General features: G+C 42.3%; 1 protein-coding gene across 3 annotated transcripts in view; it reads right to left on the minus strand.

Annotated features, from left to right (window-relative positions):
- Positions 1-568: 568 nt before the first annotated feature.
- LOC148362181 (genetic suppressor element 1-like) overlaps positions 569-16,569 on the minus strand; it is a 105,627-nt gene continuing 89,626 nt past the window's right edge. For 2 of the 3 annotated variants that reach the window (XM_088339590.1, XM_088339592.1), the window contains exons 12-16: positions 14,419-14,541; positions 11,259-11,606; positions 7,303-7,554; positions 7,075-7,178; positions 569-3,757 (exon numbers count right to left, since the gene is read on the minus strand). In XM_088339590.1, the coding sequence (XP_088195716.1) occupies positions 3,617-3,757; positions 7,075-7,178; positions 7,303-7,554; positions 11,259-11,606; positions 14,419-14,541 (968 nt within the window). In that variant the 3' untranslated portion in view covers positions 569-3,616. The remainder of the gene's footprint in view (positions 3,758-7,074; positions 7,179-7,302; positions 7,555-11,258; positions 11,607-14,418; positions 14,542-16,569) is intronic. The other variant, XM_088339591.1, reaches the window with a different exon arrangement.

The raw sequence follows: 16,569 nt of genomic DNA on the forward strand, positions 1-16,569 counted from the left end.
TTCCAACGCTGCAAGTGAATTTATAAAGACATATAATTTCTAGACAGTAAATTACGAAATATATTAGTGGATCTGAACAATACGTGTGTAAATATTTTTAAGACAAATCTTTCCTGCATAGATGTTGAGTAAAATGACAGTAATATGTAGCTTACAGGGTTGGGTAGGGTTACTTTAACTGGATTACTTTCAATTACTTTTGGATTACTCCAATACCAAATATGCTAATAGAAGACAAAAGAAACTCAATATGAATCAAATGACTATATTTTTTGCAGGCTTGGGGAGTAACGGAATACATGGAACGGCAAAAATGTTGGCAAGCTGTTTGGATTGATTTTCATTTTGTTTCTGTCGCATTTTATGTTAGTTTTGCTGGAGATCAAAGCCAGGAGAGAAAGCTTACCATGTGTTGTGAGTCATAATTGTATTCATATTTAGTTTCTTTTGTCTTTTATTAGCATATTTGGTATTGAAGTAATCGACTTGGTTCTGACTCGAGGAGTTTCAACCTCAAACATGACGGTGTTACCGTGTACTACAGTTATCTCGGATCATTATTATTTAGACATTTGAGGTGCTAGCTAAATGTAGTACCAAAAAAACTGAAGGATTCAATGGACGCAATATAAGCACGGGCACAGTTTCTGAGCTCTCCGATATTCTTCCAGGAGCAGTTGCGTCCTTTCCTTCCTACATAGGCTCTATCGAATCGCTCATAAATGAATTCAATGCTACCCTGGCTAGTGCCCTGGATTCTGTAGCGCCCATCCGGCTTAAATCACGACCTAAAAGACGCACGCCTTGGTTTAATGATGAAACTAGATCCCTTAAACGAGAATGCAGGAAATCTGAAAGAAAATGGCGCGCTACCAAGCTTGAGGTTTTCCATCAAATCTGGTGTGATAGTTTGTTGAAGTATAAAGCGGCCCTGGCCTCTGCAAAATCAGCCTACCTTTCGAAGGTGATTGCGTAATCCAAAAGTCATTGAAAGTAATCCAGTTAAAGTAACCCTACCCAACCCTGACTCATGAGATTATCAAGTATGCGAAAAGAAATGATGTCATTCACTGAATTGGTTTCCAAATGTCTACTTGAAATAGTCAATTGAGCTCAGTTGTTCATGAATTTCAATTGTTTTTGGGTGCTGTTGCAATGTGCAGTGTTGGGCACATTACTGTATATCACTACCACAATTCTTTACAGGTACGAGTCAATTACTAGTTACCCCCATATTACTGACACCAAAAAGTAGTGCGTTACTCTGAAAGTAACTAGTTACAAATTACCGTATATACTCGCTTGGAAGCCAAACCCTCTAAAACTGCTTTAATAAAATGAATGGAAGAAAGTGTGTACACCAACATATGGAACCACTGAAGCCTTCATATTTATTGGCTTGTGCAATCTTGAGAGCTGGCAAATAGACACTTAGCCGAGACATGCAATATCCATTTTGTCTCGGGCAGGGTTGGGTAGGGTTACTTTAACTTGATTACTTTCAATTACTTTTGGATTACTCCAATACCAAATATGCTAATAAAAGACAAAAGAAACCAAAATAGGAATAAAATGACTAAATTTTGTGCAGGCTTGGGGAGTAACGGAACACATGGAACGTCAAAAATGATGTTGGCAAGCTGTTTGGATTTATTTTCATTTTGTTTCTGTCGCATTTGATGTTAGTTTTGCCGGAGATCAAAGAGATCAAAGCCAGGAGACAAAGCTTACCACGTGTTGTGAGTTATCATTTTATTCATATTTAGTTTCTTTTGGCTTTTATTAGCATATTTGGTATTGGAGTAATCCGAAAGTAATTGAAAGTAATCAAGTTAAAGTAACCCTACCCAACCCTGGTCTCGGGTTCGAACCACTCCAAGATCTTCTCCACATACTGCCTACCATTTGCTACTGGTGACAAACAACCAAATATGCGCATACAACCTGACTCTCTGATTTCAGTATTTATAGTTGTAAATTTGGCTTCGATGCAAGTATATACGGTAGGGGGAATATCTACATTAGGAGAAATAAATTGTTCTTGTGCTCAAGATGGCTCCACCATAACGATTCAGTTGTAACTGTAGGTAAACACAGTATAAACACCATTCAATAGTCCCCCTTTGTGTATGCGACAACGTAAGTGAAGCAAGGGTACTCACCAATTGGAGGACCCTATAATTATTGATTTGCATTTATGAAGCTGAGCAATGCACCAAATAGTAACAACAGTAGAATGACAACATTTTATCAATAACACATTAGAGTACTCATTACCGAGATAAGCAATTGCGTTTCAGGAACAGTTTTGTAATGTGATAGTCCCAACATTGCCAATGAGAATACCGTATTTTCCGCACTATAAGGCGCACAAAAAAGCCTTTATTTTTTTCAAAAGCTGTCCATGCGCCTTATAATACAGTGCGCCTTATATATGGATCAATATTAAGTCGCAAGGTCTCGCAACAAAGGCAAGCAGCCGCCGACTCGATTTTTCCTCGTAGGCGATGTGGTCCACGGTGTATGCTGGGATACATATGCCGGCGTTTCATTTCCCAGCCAATGTGTCAATGATCATTTGAATCGATCACTATTGGCTAAAGTTATTCGGAGGTAAAGGGGGCGGATCCTTTTTTTCATTTACAGGCTCGCACAGGCTAAAGGGGCGAAACAAAGCCTGCAATTGGCCGAAAAAGATGAATGTGAATCACAGTTCAGTTGCACCACGGCATAGAGAAAACACTTTTTATTATTCTGTATTTGTAAATATTTTACTCTCCTGGATTTACTACACTCACGGTTGTAAGAAGACCATGGTTGCCTATCATAATTGAACATGAGAACTTAGGTGAGCTATGCGGCTTTATATTTTCCCGGTATCTTGTTTTAGAACGATCTTGATGTTTCTGTGATGAGTTGAGTGAATTAAACTCAATTCCAAGTGTTTATTGTCATATGCACAGTAAAGTTGCGAGCGAAAAAGAAAATAAAAACTAAGGAATGGTTGGCATTTCTTGAATCCCAAGACTTTAACCTTCCGAACGATATTTGGAACGATGCATTTGAGTGATTGGTGACATCGTACAGACACTGTGTCCTTACATGTCTGAGACACGTATTTGCTTCTTTGCAAGCTTTGGGAATGTTAAGAGGGTAATAAGTTTGACTGAACTATCTGACATTTTTGTCGACGTTCCCATTGTAGCGCCTTATAATCCGGTGCGCCTTATGTATGGGAAATAAAGGACCAAAAACTATTTTTTGGGGGTGCGCCCTATAACCCGGTGCGCCTTATAGTGCGGAAAATACGGTAGTTGTTTATATTTGTTATGGTTTGTAATTGGCTGGGAGATGCTCTAGCGCCCCCTGCCACACTTGTGAGGAATAGCAAGTAAAATAAATCGGTGGATATATGCCTTTGCTTAATAAAAAAGGGGCAACACTAGATTAGAGACCTAGCGAGGGCGCAAAGTCTTCAAATATGGTCATTTGACCATCCATTTGGGTGACTGAGTGAAAAAGGATGAAGGTAACCATGGCAGCAAGCGTGTCGAATTTCGGGGGTTGAGCCCCTAAATGTGCAAAGCCGAAAGTCTTTGGACACAGCATCCCGAGGTCATCTGGGCGTTTCTGTGTTGATGTGCCCTTCCCTGGTCCAGTGCATGCTGGGTAGCGTCAAACACCGCCTGAAGTGCTCCAGCTGGGCGTGAAGCCTCTCACGCTCCTCGCGAAACCGCTGCTTTTGGCTCATCAGTTCCTGGATGGACAAAGGAGAGTTAGAACAAAGTAAGAAAAGCATTTTTTACCCAGTTTTGTTTTTCTAGACCTTTCAGTTACGATAGTGGTAGCTTGTCAAGTCAATCTGACATTTTCTCATCAACTGTCACAAGCCTGGAACGGCGACAGGACCCAGTAGCGTTTGTTTACTCAGTTTTATTGATAAAGAGAGCAGTGATTGCTTCCACGATCTGATGATCGACGGACACGGGTAACAGGTGGCTGGAACGCGGAAGTGGCACTTCCGTGTCGAGCGAGGATAATCGTAGGCCGCAGGGATACTGGTCACTAGCCGGGACGGGAGAGCAAGGGCGGTAACGCGTCCAGAAAAGAGGTCGGCAACAGGTATCAGGCAGGAAGCGGAGCTGTCATGATTGCCCTATTTGGAACACCTGTGGCAGCTTGATTGGCGCCAACAGCCCGGACAAGCTGATTGGTGGCCACACCCTTCTTAAGCCCCTGTCTTCTGTTCAAACTTTGTCAGATCGTTTGCGAGCTGTTGTGTTTTCACTCAGTGAGCGTTTTCGTCCGACTCCATCCCTGTTAAACCTGTTTTCTGCCTGATCCCCGTTTTCGACCCTTTTCTGAACCTGACTACGCCTGTTCTGCCTGCCGCCTGCCTACGACCACTATTACGAACTCGACATCGCCTCTGATCTCCAGCCCTGGTCGAACGACGTGCCATTCTCGCCTGCCTTCTTCCGACACGGAAGTGTCATGCCCGCCTTGCTTGATTCCGCTCTCCGCCAGTCCTCAGATCAAGCAATCTAGCAAGCCTAAAATCTCACTCTCATTCAATAAATTTCTGATAAACGCATGCAATTGAGTCCTGTTTCCGTTCTGGTCTGTGACAGGGGAAAACAGGTCGGATGTCGGGATGGCAGAACAGGGCAGAAACGGGTCCAGAAACAGGTCGACAACAGGTATCAGACAGGAGAAAACAGGGTAGGAAAATGTCGGAAGGTAAGAGCTTGCCTAGCTGGGAGCATAGGTTCGCAAACGGTCTGACGGCTTCCTCTTGAAAGCCGGGGGTTTAAAAAGAGTCTCTGAACCAATCAGCGCTCAGGGCTGTTGGCGCCAATTGGGCAGTCACAGGTGCCCTGAATCAGCAATCATGACATCAACGGCTGCAAGGCCTTCTCTGCTGGCTAAATATTATCTGAATAATGTTTAATTTTCACGGCCCCAAACATCAGGTTTTTTTGGGGGGGGGTCCAGTGTTCATTTTACCTGTGAAAAGTGATGGGTCCCGGGGACTCACATGCTCAAAAATCTATGGGTCCCAACAGAGATCTATGGCTCCCCAAAATTTAGAGTTATCGCGGTTTAAATTGTAAATCAGTGACAAATATATAATACAAATCTATATTTTCATTCAGTTTTAATCATCACAGTTAATTGGTAATACAAAGCAGTTATCACTTCAGATTTTTCAGTTCATATATTCTTAATGGTTTGCTGTCCCGCCACAGTTGTAATGCCTTCTCAAAGTCCAATTGTTTGGTAAGATGCACCTTCATAAGCTGGTGTTGTGTAGCCTCCAATATCATCCTCCTCATAGCCTAACCAGGAATATAATTTAGTCCATTTTGGCAGAAAAGTCCTTTTCTTGCTAGGAGTATTCTTTTGTTTATTTTATTTCGTCGAATCGTTCGCTTCAACACACGTGTTTTCCTTGCCTCTGCGATCTTCTGAAGAATTTTTCTGCCGTTTTTTCGTGCCGGAATTATTGCCGTTGTTATCACTTTCTGCATTATGTTTCGATTTATTACTAACACTGAAGAAATTACCAATTTTGTGTTGATTTTCACCTAATACTAACTGTTTTTCACTCAACGACAACCACCACAATAATGACGTAATCCCGAAGCAACGAGATCTCGTTTGCTGAGGTCGGCGTGCAGACGAAAACTCGAACCGCAAGACCAAAACAACAATGGCGGATCTGCCTAACGAAAAGTTTGGAGTGCGGTAAATCTTTGTTTAAAAAAATGCAATCGGGTAATAATGACAATTTTGTGTCGAAAAAGATGCGTCCTACTGATTCGACACCATGCGTTCCCGGCAAAAATGATGCGTCAAGGATGCAGGGACGCGGGCAAACGAGAACACTGGGGGTCCAATATGGCTCTTTCTTGCACTACACCACCATACAGTGACATCAAATGGTCAAATAATATACATTAAGTTAAGTTAAAGACGTTTAACACAAAAATGTTCAGAACTTTAGAACTAACTTTGGCAGCACTGTTTTCAGACCTTACAGCCCCTCTGTCCCATCCTCCTTAGGGTCCCACGGAATCACGAAGATTACCGTATTTTCCGCACTATAAGGCGCACCGGGTTATAGGGCGCACCCCCAAAAAATAGTTTTTGGTCCTATATTTTCCATATATTAGGCGCACCGGATTATAAGGCGCTACAATGGGAACGTCGACAAAACAGTCAGATAGTTCAGTCCAACTTATTACCCCCTTAACATTCCCAAAGCTTGCAAAGAAGCAAATACGTGTCCGTACGATGTCACCAAACAAACATTTCTTAGTTTCCATTTTAATTTTTTGCTGGCAACTGTGTGGACAGCAAAGTAAGAATTTTATTGTGCAGGGAAACGGGGTTATTTACTGTGCATATGACAATAAACAATTTGAATAGAAATTAGTTTAAAAATAGACTCATCGCAGAAACATCAAGATCGTTCTTAAACAAGATACCGGGAAAATATAAAGCCGCATAGCTCACCTAAGTTCTCTTTCAGCCATCACGTCCAATAATGATACGTAACCATGGTCTTCTTACAACCGTGAGTGTAGTAAATCCAGGAGAGTAAAATATTTACAAATACAGAATAGTAAAAAATGTTTCCTCTATGCCGTAGTGCAACCCAACCAACGTGTGATTCACATTCATCTTTTTCGGCCAATTGCAGGCTTTGTTTCGCCCCTTTAGCCTATGCGAGCCTGTAAATGATCAAAAGGATCCGCCCCCTTTACCTCCGAATAACTTTAGCCAATAGTGACTGATTCCAATGATGATTGCCACATTGGTTAGGAAATGAAACGCCGGTATATAAATCCCAGCATACACCGCGGACGACTTCGCCTTCGGGGGAAAATCGAGTCGGCGGCTGCTTGCTTTAGTTGCAAGACTTTGCGACTTAATATTGATCCATCTATAAGGCGCACTGTATTATAAGGCGCATGGTCAGCTTTTGAAAAAAATAAAGGCTTTTAGGTGCGCCTTATAGTGCGGAAAATACGGTAATAGTATGAAGCAAAAACGATCGCTGGATCTCACCGCCAGGGAAAGAGAGAGCTGCTCCGCGGTTCTGCTGAGATTGTAGTTTTGTGCCTCCAACCTTTTGCACTGACTGTGAAGAACCTGCCTCTCAACATGGCGGTCTGTGAAGAAAAAACAAGTTTGATTATATCCAAGTCATCTGAGATTGGCCATAAATGTGAACATCTTGCATTTGATTTGAAATCTACAACATGGATGAGATTCAGTTCAATCCATCGAACTCACCATCTACGTACTCCTGATACGCTTCGAAAATGGCTTCGATGCCCTTCCACTTCCTGGGCGGTTCCTCATCCTCCTCGTCCTCCTCCGCAGATGAGGTTCTGTCCTCTTGCGCCTCCGTCTGCTGCTCCCCATGCATAGGTGGCGGGGTTCGAACCCGAAGGCCCACAACGCTGCAGTTTGGATATAGCGTTTTTTGTGGAGTGATATCACCGAGTAGGGAGCTGTCGACCTTGGTCTTGTTGGAAACCCCTGCTGAAGAGAGAGTGGAATCAATGCCAAACTTGCAGAATTTAGGACTGTTATTTGGCCTGGCCTTTTACCCGGGTTTTGGCTTTTGGGGGGCAAGATGGCGGACAATCATGCTCCTCTATGTGAGCCTCAGTTTATGTAAAATAAATCAAAATTTCTAAACCTTTAAAATGCAAGTTTACCATAAATTCCGGACTATAGAGCGCACCTGATTATAAGCCGCACCCACCACATTTTAAGAGGAAAACCGATTTTGTACATACACAAGCCGCACCTGTATATAAGCCGCATGCGCCCACATTTACACATGTAACACAAACACAAAATTAACCCAAACCTGACTTCGAGTCCCGCGATTGAAACTAAATGTCCTTCATTAAAGTCCACAGTCCAAAAATCACAGCCAGCAAAATGAACGGAAAATGATAATGTTTGTGTTACATTTTTTAATGTGGGCGCATGCGGCTTATATACAGGTGCGGCTTGTGTAGGTACAAAATCGGTTTTCCTCTTAAAATGTGGTGGGTGCGGCTTATAATCAGGTGCACCATTATGACTCACAACACGTGGTAAGCTTTCTCTCCTGGCTTTGATCTCTTTGATCTCCGGCAAACATACAAACATAAAATGGGACAGAAACAAAATGAAAATAAATCCAAACAGCTTGACATCATCATTTTTGCCGTTCCATATATTCCATTAATCCCCAAGCCTGCACAAAATATAGTAATTTTATTCATATTTAGTTTCTTTTGTCTTTTATTAGCATATTTGGTATTGGAGTAATCCAAAAGTAATTGAAAGTAATCAAGTAAAAGTAACCCCACCCGACCCTGATGACAACACAGCAAAGACACAAATAAAAGGAGCAAATTAAGACAGCTGTTAATGTACACTGAAGAAGAGAGAGAGAGCAACCGGGATTTGAAGTGAGAGAGCTCGTTATAAATGGCCTTAATTAGATTCTCATGATTAGGAAATGAATAGAACGGGAAAAAGGTAGAGAGGGAGAGGTCAGGAAGGTTCGCTGACATGCATGCACACAGAAATAAATGAATATCACTCTTCGGATTGCAAATCATCCTCTTAACTCGTTCAGTCCCATAACGTATCCATGTTTTTACAAAAACTTTTTCCCTTAGTGCTGAAATGCAAGTATTTTTTCTGAATTTTATTTCTAGAAACTATTATAAAAGGTTTGGCGCAGCTCATCAGTAAGCATCAAACCTCTGGGAATGATTTTAGTATGACGAATCTCCATTAGATGGTATTTTTGCTTTCTGTATCCAGCGATTGAGAGTGTGGAGCAGGTGTAGTGAAGGATAGTGGTGCGAAAAGCAGAAATATGGATAAGACAGACAGACAATGTTCCCTGTAATTTTCCTTACGGGTCTGAGCGTTCACACAAAGTCGGTGAGCAACGCTTGAAACAACAGTGAGCAACGGCAATCCCAAGTGTGGCAACTGAGTCATTATCAAACATGTCCAAAACTTGACGTCAAAATACATTTTGCTGAGTTTTCGGCAATGCAAAAGTGTTTTTCTCTTTTGAATGAATTGACTCATGTATTATTGCAAAGGTTGTACGGCCTACAAACTTCATTTGTTTTTACAACAATTCTTTCACAAGATTTCGATTTCTTTTTATTTCCTGATATATTTTGTCGATAATATTAACATTTTTGGGCGCTTATTTAGTCGGTTGTAAGATACAGAATTGTACTTAATCACATTTTTTAGTGGAAGTACAATGTTGGCAACAAGATTCACTTGATATCATTGGAAATGATTTGAATGCAACACAAACTTTTTCTTATTTTTTCCGTGTTTTTTTCTACTTTTTTTTTAATTCCTTTAAAAAAAATCTCATTGTGTTTATTCTTTCCAAGCTGTTACTTTTTTCTTTTTGTTCTCTATTTACTTTTTTCCCTCTGTTTCTTTCTTTTCTTTTTTCTGAATTTTTCCTTCTTTTTTCTCTTCCTTTTGTTTCTTTTTTTCTCAGCTTTTCACTACTTTTTCATTTTGGTATTTTTTTCTTTTTTGTTCTATTACCCCCTTCCTTTAAGTCATTTTGTGCATAATTTTACATAATATTTGGTAATGTTGGGATGAAAGAAGCAAAAACAACCCGAAGAGCCGTTAAGGACCCGAAAGAGCCGGTTCCTTTTAGTGAGCCGAGCCGAAGAAGCCGGTTTTCGAAAAACTCTACTGACTTTTCTCAACTTCGTTCTATTTCGACCTTGACTTCCAAATACCGCATTTAGAAAACAGTGTAAGGGGAACCCGTGTATTTTCACCTTCATGCACAGTAACTTTGACTTAATTCGCTTCTTAATAAGCAATTTCGAGCCCTGATTTTTGTGAGCTGGCTAGATTTTCTTGTGCGCGGAAAAGCTCTGGGTAGTGCGCAATTGCGCACACACGCAGCTTAGAGGGAACATTGGTCCTATGCCTATATAGCTACAAAAGTAAAATTTCTTTCAGCTCTCAAAAATAAGTCAAAATGGCAAAAATTGTCTTCCCATTTGAGAGAAACATCTGAATACGTTAAAAGACAGGGGAAGTAAAGTATTGATAGTACCGTATTTTCCGCATTATAAGGCGCACCGGGTTATAGGGCGCACCCCCCAAAAATAGTTTTTGGTCCTATATTTGACATACATAAGACGTACCGGGTTATAGGGCGCTACAATGGGAACGTCGACAAAACTGTCAGATAGTTCAGTCCAACTTATTACCCCCTTAACATTCCCAAAGCTTGCAAAGAAGCAAATACGTGTCTCAGACATGTACGGAAACAGTGTCTGTACGATGTCACTCAAATGCATCGTTCCAAATATCATTCGGAAGGTTAAAGTCTTGGGATTCAAGAAATGCCAACCATTCCTTAGTTTCTATTTTCTTTTTCGCTCACAACTTTACTGTGCATATGACAATAAACACTTGAAATTGAGTTTAATTTAAAAATAGACACTCCATTCCATCCATTATCTGCACCGCTTATCACAGAAACATCGAGTTCAGTCTGAAACAAGATACAGGGATAATATATAGCCGGAGTAGCTCACCGAAGTCGTTGTGTTCAATAATAATGTGCAACCATGGTCCTCCTATATCCGTGAGTGTAGTAAATCCAGGAGAGTAAAATATTTACAAATACAGGACAGAATAGTAAAATACTGTTTTTTCTATGCCGTCAACCCAACATGCTATTCACATTCATCTTTTTCGGCCAATTGCAGGCTTTGTTTTGCCCCTTTAGCCTATGCCAGCCTGTAAATGATAAAAAAGGATACGCCCCCTTTACCTCCGGATAACTTTAGCCAATAGTGATCGATTCAACTGATGATTGACACATCTTTTTTGGCCAATTGCAGGCTTTGTTTTGCGCCTTTAGCCTATACGAGCCTGTAAATGATAAAAAGGATCCGCCCATTTTACCTCCTAATAACTTTAGCCAATAGTGATCGATTCAAATGATGATTGACACATTGGTTAGCCAATGAAACGCCGGTAAATAAATCCCAGCATACACCGCGGACTACTTGGCGTTCGGGGGAAAATCTAGTCGGCGGCTGCTGCATTAGTTGCAAGACTTTGCGACTTAATATTGATCCATATACAAGGCGCACTGTATTATAAGGCGCATGGTCAGCTTTTGAAAAAAATAAAGGCTTTTAGGTGCGGAAAATACGGTAGTTGCAAACCTTTGCTCTGTGTGGACTGTAGCACAGCCTGGTGAAAGTGCTGAGCGAAGGCGTCTGGCGTGAATCTCTCCCAGGGACGGACTCGACCGTTGGCCGCCCCATGGGGTTCTTTTTTCATGGGGGCTACCAGGTGACCGTTGTGGATCGGCTGGTTTTTTTTGCAGTGCCGCGGCGACTCCGTGAATGCCGCATTGTCTCGGCGTGGGGCCAAGGGTGGAGGCGCCTGCCTGAGAGCGTCGTTTTGGGATGCACGCTTTGCTTTGTGCAAATATGGAGGGGAAGTTCTTGGCGACTCTGGATAGAGATGTCCATTTGATTGACAGGAAGAAGGAGGTGATGGCAGTTGTCCTGTGAAGACAATAAGGACTTTGGTAAACATTCTAATGAGGCTTCATGATCTGAAGTTGAAAGTGTCAAAAATGTGCTTGTTTTCAGTTCTCATCTCATCTTATTAGCTGCACCGCTTATCCTCAGTAGGGTCGCGGGGGTGCTGGAGCCCATCCCAGCAATCATCAGGCAGTGGGCAGGGGACACCCTGAACTGGTTGCCAGCCAATCGCAGGGCACACAGGGACGGACAACTCGCTCGCTCATTCACACCTAGGGACAAGTTGGACCGGCCAATCCACCTGAAATGCATGTCTTTGGAATGTGGGAGGAAACCGGAGGAAACCCACGCAAGCACGGGGAGAACATACAAACTCTGCACAGTAAGTCCGGTAGCTGGATTTGATCAGGGTTGGGTAGGGTTACTTTAACTGCATTACTTTCAATTACTTTTGGATTACTCCAATACCAAATATGCTAATAAAAGACAAATCAACTAAATTCGAACAAAATTATGACTCACAACACGTGGTAAGCTTTCTCTCCTGGCTTTGATCTCTTTGATCTTCGGCAAAACTAACATAAATTGCCACAGAAACAAAATGAAAATAAATTCAAACAGCTTGCCAACATCAACTTTGTCGTTCCATGTGTTCCGTTACTCCCCAAGCCTGCACAAAATGTAGTCATTTTATTCATATTTAGTTTCTTTTGTCTTTTATTAGCATATTTGGTATTGGAGTAATCCAAAAGTAATTAAAAGTAATCCTACCCAACCCTGGATTTGAACCCACACAGGAGGTTCCCAAGACCTTAGAACTGTGCCTTGTATGGTCTTAATTACTCCATACTGTATATAAGACATATTTCCCCATTTAAATGAAGGGAAACACCTTCAATGTGTTTCAGCGCCACTAGGACTCCATTACTGCTTCGCCTTGTTTTCAAGAAATTGTCTTTATAATATAGAATTGGCAAAATTGGGTTAGCACTGAGGGCAGCACGGTGGAGCAGTGGTTAGCGCGTGTGCGGCACAGTTCTGAGGTCATGAGATCGAACCTTCTGTGTGGAGTTTGCATGTTCTCCCCATGCTCGCGTGGGTTTCCTCCGGGCACTCCGGTTTCCTCCCACATTCCAAAAACATGCATGTCAGGTTAATCGGCCGGTCCAAAATTGTCCCTAGGTGTGAATGAGCGAGTGAGTTGTCTCTGTGTGCCCTGCGACTGGCTGGCCCCCAGTTCAGGGTGTCCTCTGCCCACTGTCTGAAGATAGGTGGGATGGGCTCCAGCACCCCCGCGACCCTATGAGGATAAGCGGTGCAGATAATGGATGGATGGGTTTGCACTGCAAAAAAAAATCATAGGCAATGTTCCCTCTAAGCTGCGTGTGTGCGCAATTGCGCACTACCCAGAGCTTTTCCGCGCACAAGAAAATCTAGCCAGTTCACAAAAATCAGGGCTCGAAATTGCTAATTAAGAAGCGAATTGAGTCAAAGTTACAGTGCATGAAAGTAAAAATACAAGGGTTCCCCTGACGTTGTGTTTTAAATGCGGTATTTTGAAGTCAAGGTTGAAGTAGAAAAAGGTTAAGTAAAATCAGTAGAGTTTTTCGAGAAACGGCTTCTTTGGCTCGGCTCACTAAAAGGAACCGGCTCTTTCTGGGTTCTAAATGGCTCTTCAGGTTGTTTTTGCTTCTTTCATCCCTATATGACCAAATATTATGTAAAATTGTGAACAAAATGAGTTAAAGGAAGGGGGAATAGAACAAAAAAGAAAAAAATAACAAAATGAAAAAGTCGTGAAAAGCTGAGAAAAAAAGAAACAAAAGGAAGAGAAAAAAGAAGGAAACATTAAGAAAAAAAGCCAGAAAAAAGAAAAGAAACAAACAAAGGAAAAAAACTAAATAGAGAACAAAAATTAAAAAGTTACAGCTAGGAAAAATAAACACAATTAGATTTTTTTAAAGGAATAAAAAAAAATAGAAAAAAAGAGGGAAAAAGAAGAAAAAGCATTGTTGCTGCAATTGGACCTTGAGAAGGCATTACAATTGTGGCATGACAGCAAACCACAAAGAATATATGAACTGAAAAATCTGAAGTGATTAAAACTGCATGAATAAACAGACTAATATTTCAGCAAAATTATTTTGTATTATATACAGTATTTTTGTGAACTGTAAAATCTGAAGTGAGAACTCCTTTGTATTACCAATTAAGTGTAGGGCAGCACGGCGGCGCAGTGGTTAGCGCGTGTGCGGCACAGTTCATGTCATGGGAACCTGTCGTGGGTTCAAATCCAGCGGAGTTTGTATGTTCTCCCCGTGCTTGCGTGGGTTTCCTCCGGGCACTCCGGTTTCCTCCCACATTCCAAAAACATGCATTTCAGGTGAATTGGCCGGTCCAAATTGTCCCTAGGTGTGAATGAGCGAATGAGTTGTCTGTCCCCGTGTCCCCTGCGATTGGCTGGCAACCAGTTCAGGGTGTCCCCTGCCCACTGCCCGAAGATGGCTGGGATGAGAATATATAGATTTATTTATATATTTGTCGCCGATTTACAATTTCAACCTCGATAACACTAAATTTTGGGGAGCCATCGATCTCCGTTGGGACCCATAGATTTTTGAGCATGCGAGTCCCCGGGACCCATCACTTTTCACAGGTAAAATGAACACTGCTACAACCCTTGCAATTAAGGGATTCGTGAGCCGTGTACTTGTATGCAGTACCCAACAAAATGTGGCAAACATGATGATTTATACATGATGACCTCCGAAGTAAAATCATAGCTAAGTGCTTCTTGTTGGGTGTGACAAAGTAAGTGCACAAGTGGTCTTACCGGTTGATGAGATTACAGCAGGGGGGCTGCTGCTAAGTGGAAGTTGGGAATTGTATCGGAACGTGTCCAACGTAACAATTTTCTTCTCAATCATCTTCAGCAGCTCCTTGGTCTTCTCATTGTCTGAAAGTTGAGGGACATAAAGCTCAAATTCATGTTTCAAAATCAGGGCCTCAGGCCAAATGCGGGCCGCCGCATCATTTTATGTGGCCCGCGAGACGAAGCTTAGAGAAGCACAAGAAAAAAATGAATGTAAGGAAATGTAGCTGTATTTGCTGATTATCATTCATCAACTTGAGAACATTTAGGAAACCCATCCCGATTCTATTTTGCTTCAATATCATTCACGGATGCGGTGTTTAAAGGTGGGTGTCATGTCCTGCACGGTTGTCATGGCGCCCAGCTGGCCCCGCCCCTTGACACCGGCTGAGACGCATTGGACTGATTGCTCTTGGAGTACTTCAGCGCGCTCCTTTGTACTATGCATTGCTGGAACGTTTGTTAAACCTGGTTTAACTCCGTGAGAACCTGTTAAATGCCTAGTTCTGTGAATCTGCCCGTATTTAATCCTGTTTTGTTTTTGGTCTGATCCGTTTGTTTGTTTTTGACAACTTTTATTTTGTTTGGATTTCTAATCCACTACACGACCATCGATCACCGGATCGAGTGTGCGCGTCCTCCTCATCCTTCCCCCAATAAATTGTGAGTACGTCTACGCGAATGGGTCCTTTTTTCCTGTTTCCCGCTCCGCTTCGTGACAGTGGGGTGCGTTCCTTTTTTTGTCGAAACAGCCCGAGCAATGTGCCCCACAATACTTGAACAACAAGGTTGTCAGGTTTTCAATGTAAATCTCTTGATTTTCTGTCTCAAGGTAATTAGCTTGTTTTTATATTACTAAATATAAAAACAATGTTTCTCATACAAACACACACATAAAGTAACGTTTCAACAATGAGTGTAATTATATCTCTTGTTGTCATGATTACCCAAGTGGAGCCACCTGGGGTAATCATGTGGCGCGCTGGAATGTGCTTCCTGATTGGTTAATGCTCCCTTTTTAAACGCGTTACGCGGAGAACTCTTGGTCGGAGGATTACTTCTGTACCCCGTAAGACTCTCCCGATTACCTGTGCCTTCTTGTTTACCTGATTCTGCCTGCCTGCCTCCGATCCGACCTGCTTTCGTCCCACGCTACGATCTTCTCTTCAGTCCTGGTAAACTTGACCTGCCTCCGTCCCACGCTACGATTGATCACGTCTCCCGCTAACCCTTACGCTTCCCCAAATAAAAGACTTGTAACGAACGCTCTGGGGTCTCCTGCTCTGTTCTGGTCCGTCCTGACACTTGTACTTTTATCAATCTTGTATTCTTTTATTTTGAAATCGTGTTCTTGTCTGTAATGATTTCCATGACGAAAATAAACCACTCCCTCTCTCTGTTCGGGACCTCAGCCAAGAAGGGCGTGAGTTTTTTGCTCCCACCATCATGTATGATTAAACTATATACATGTATTTTATCTGTGCAAATATAGCCACTAAATAGTTTTAATAATGTCTATCCCAGCACGGCGGCGCAGTGGTTAGCGCATGTGCGGCACAGTTCATGTCTTGGGAACCTCCTGCGTGGGTTCAAATCCAGCTCCAGACTTCCTGTGCGGAGTTTGTATGTTCTCCCCGTGCTTGTGTGGGTTTCCTCCGGGCACTCCGGTTTCCTCCCACATTCCAAAAACATGCATTTCAGGTGAATTGGCCGGTCCAAATTGTCCCTAGGTGTGAATGAGCGAGCGAGTTGTCTGTCCCCGTGTGCCCTGCGATTGGCTGGCAACCAGTTCAGGGTGTCCCCTGCCCACTGCCCGATGATTGCTGGGATGGGCTCCAGCACCCCCGCGACCCTACTGAGGATAAGCGGTGTAGCTAATGAGATGAGATGAGAGATGTCTATCCCTGACAAAGGTGCAACGGAGTCTTGGCGTGGGAGGGAGAGTTCGTTTATTGAACTTCGTCAACAGAAATCTCGAAGTCTCTCCGTCTTCAGAGACAATTGGCTTTTTATATTCTAATACAACATTCTCGTATTTCCCACCCCCCTTGCACGTTTACATGCACGCCACCAGACAGGATGTTTTGTAATCTTTATGTAACTTCCAAGAAT

This window comes from Urocampus carinirostris, chromosome 7, assembly GCF_059441175.1.
Source record: "Urocampus carinirostris isolate Australia breed hairy pipefish chromosome 7, RoL_Ucar_1.0, whole genome shotgun sequence".
NCBI classification, from domain to species: Eukaryota; Metazoa; Chordata; class Actinopteri; order Syngnathiformes; family Syngnathidae; genus Urocampus; species Urocampus carinirostris.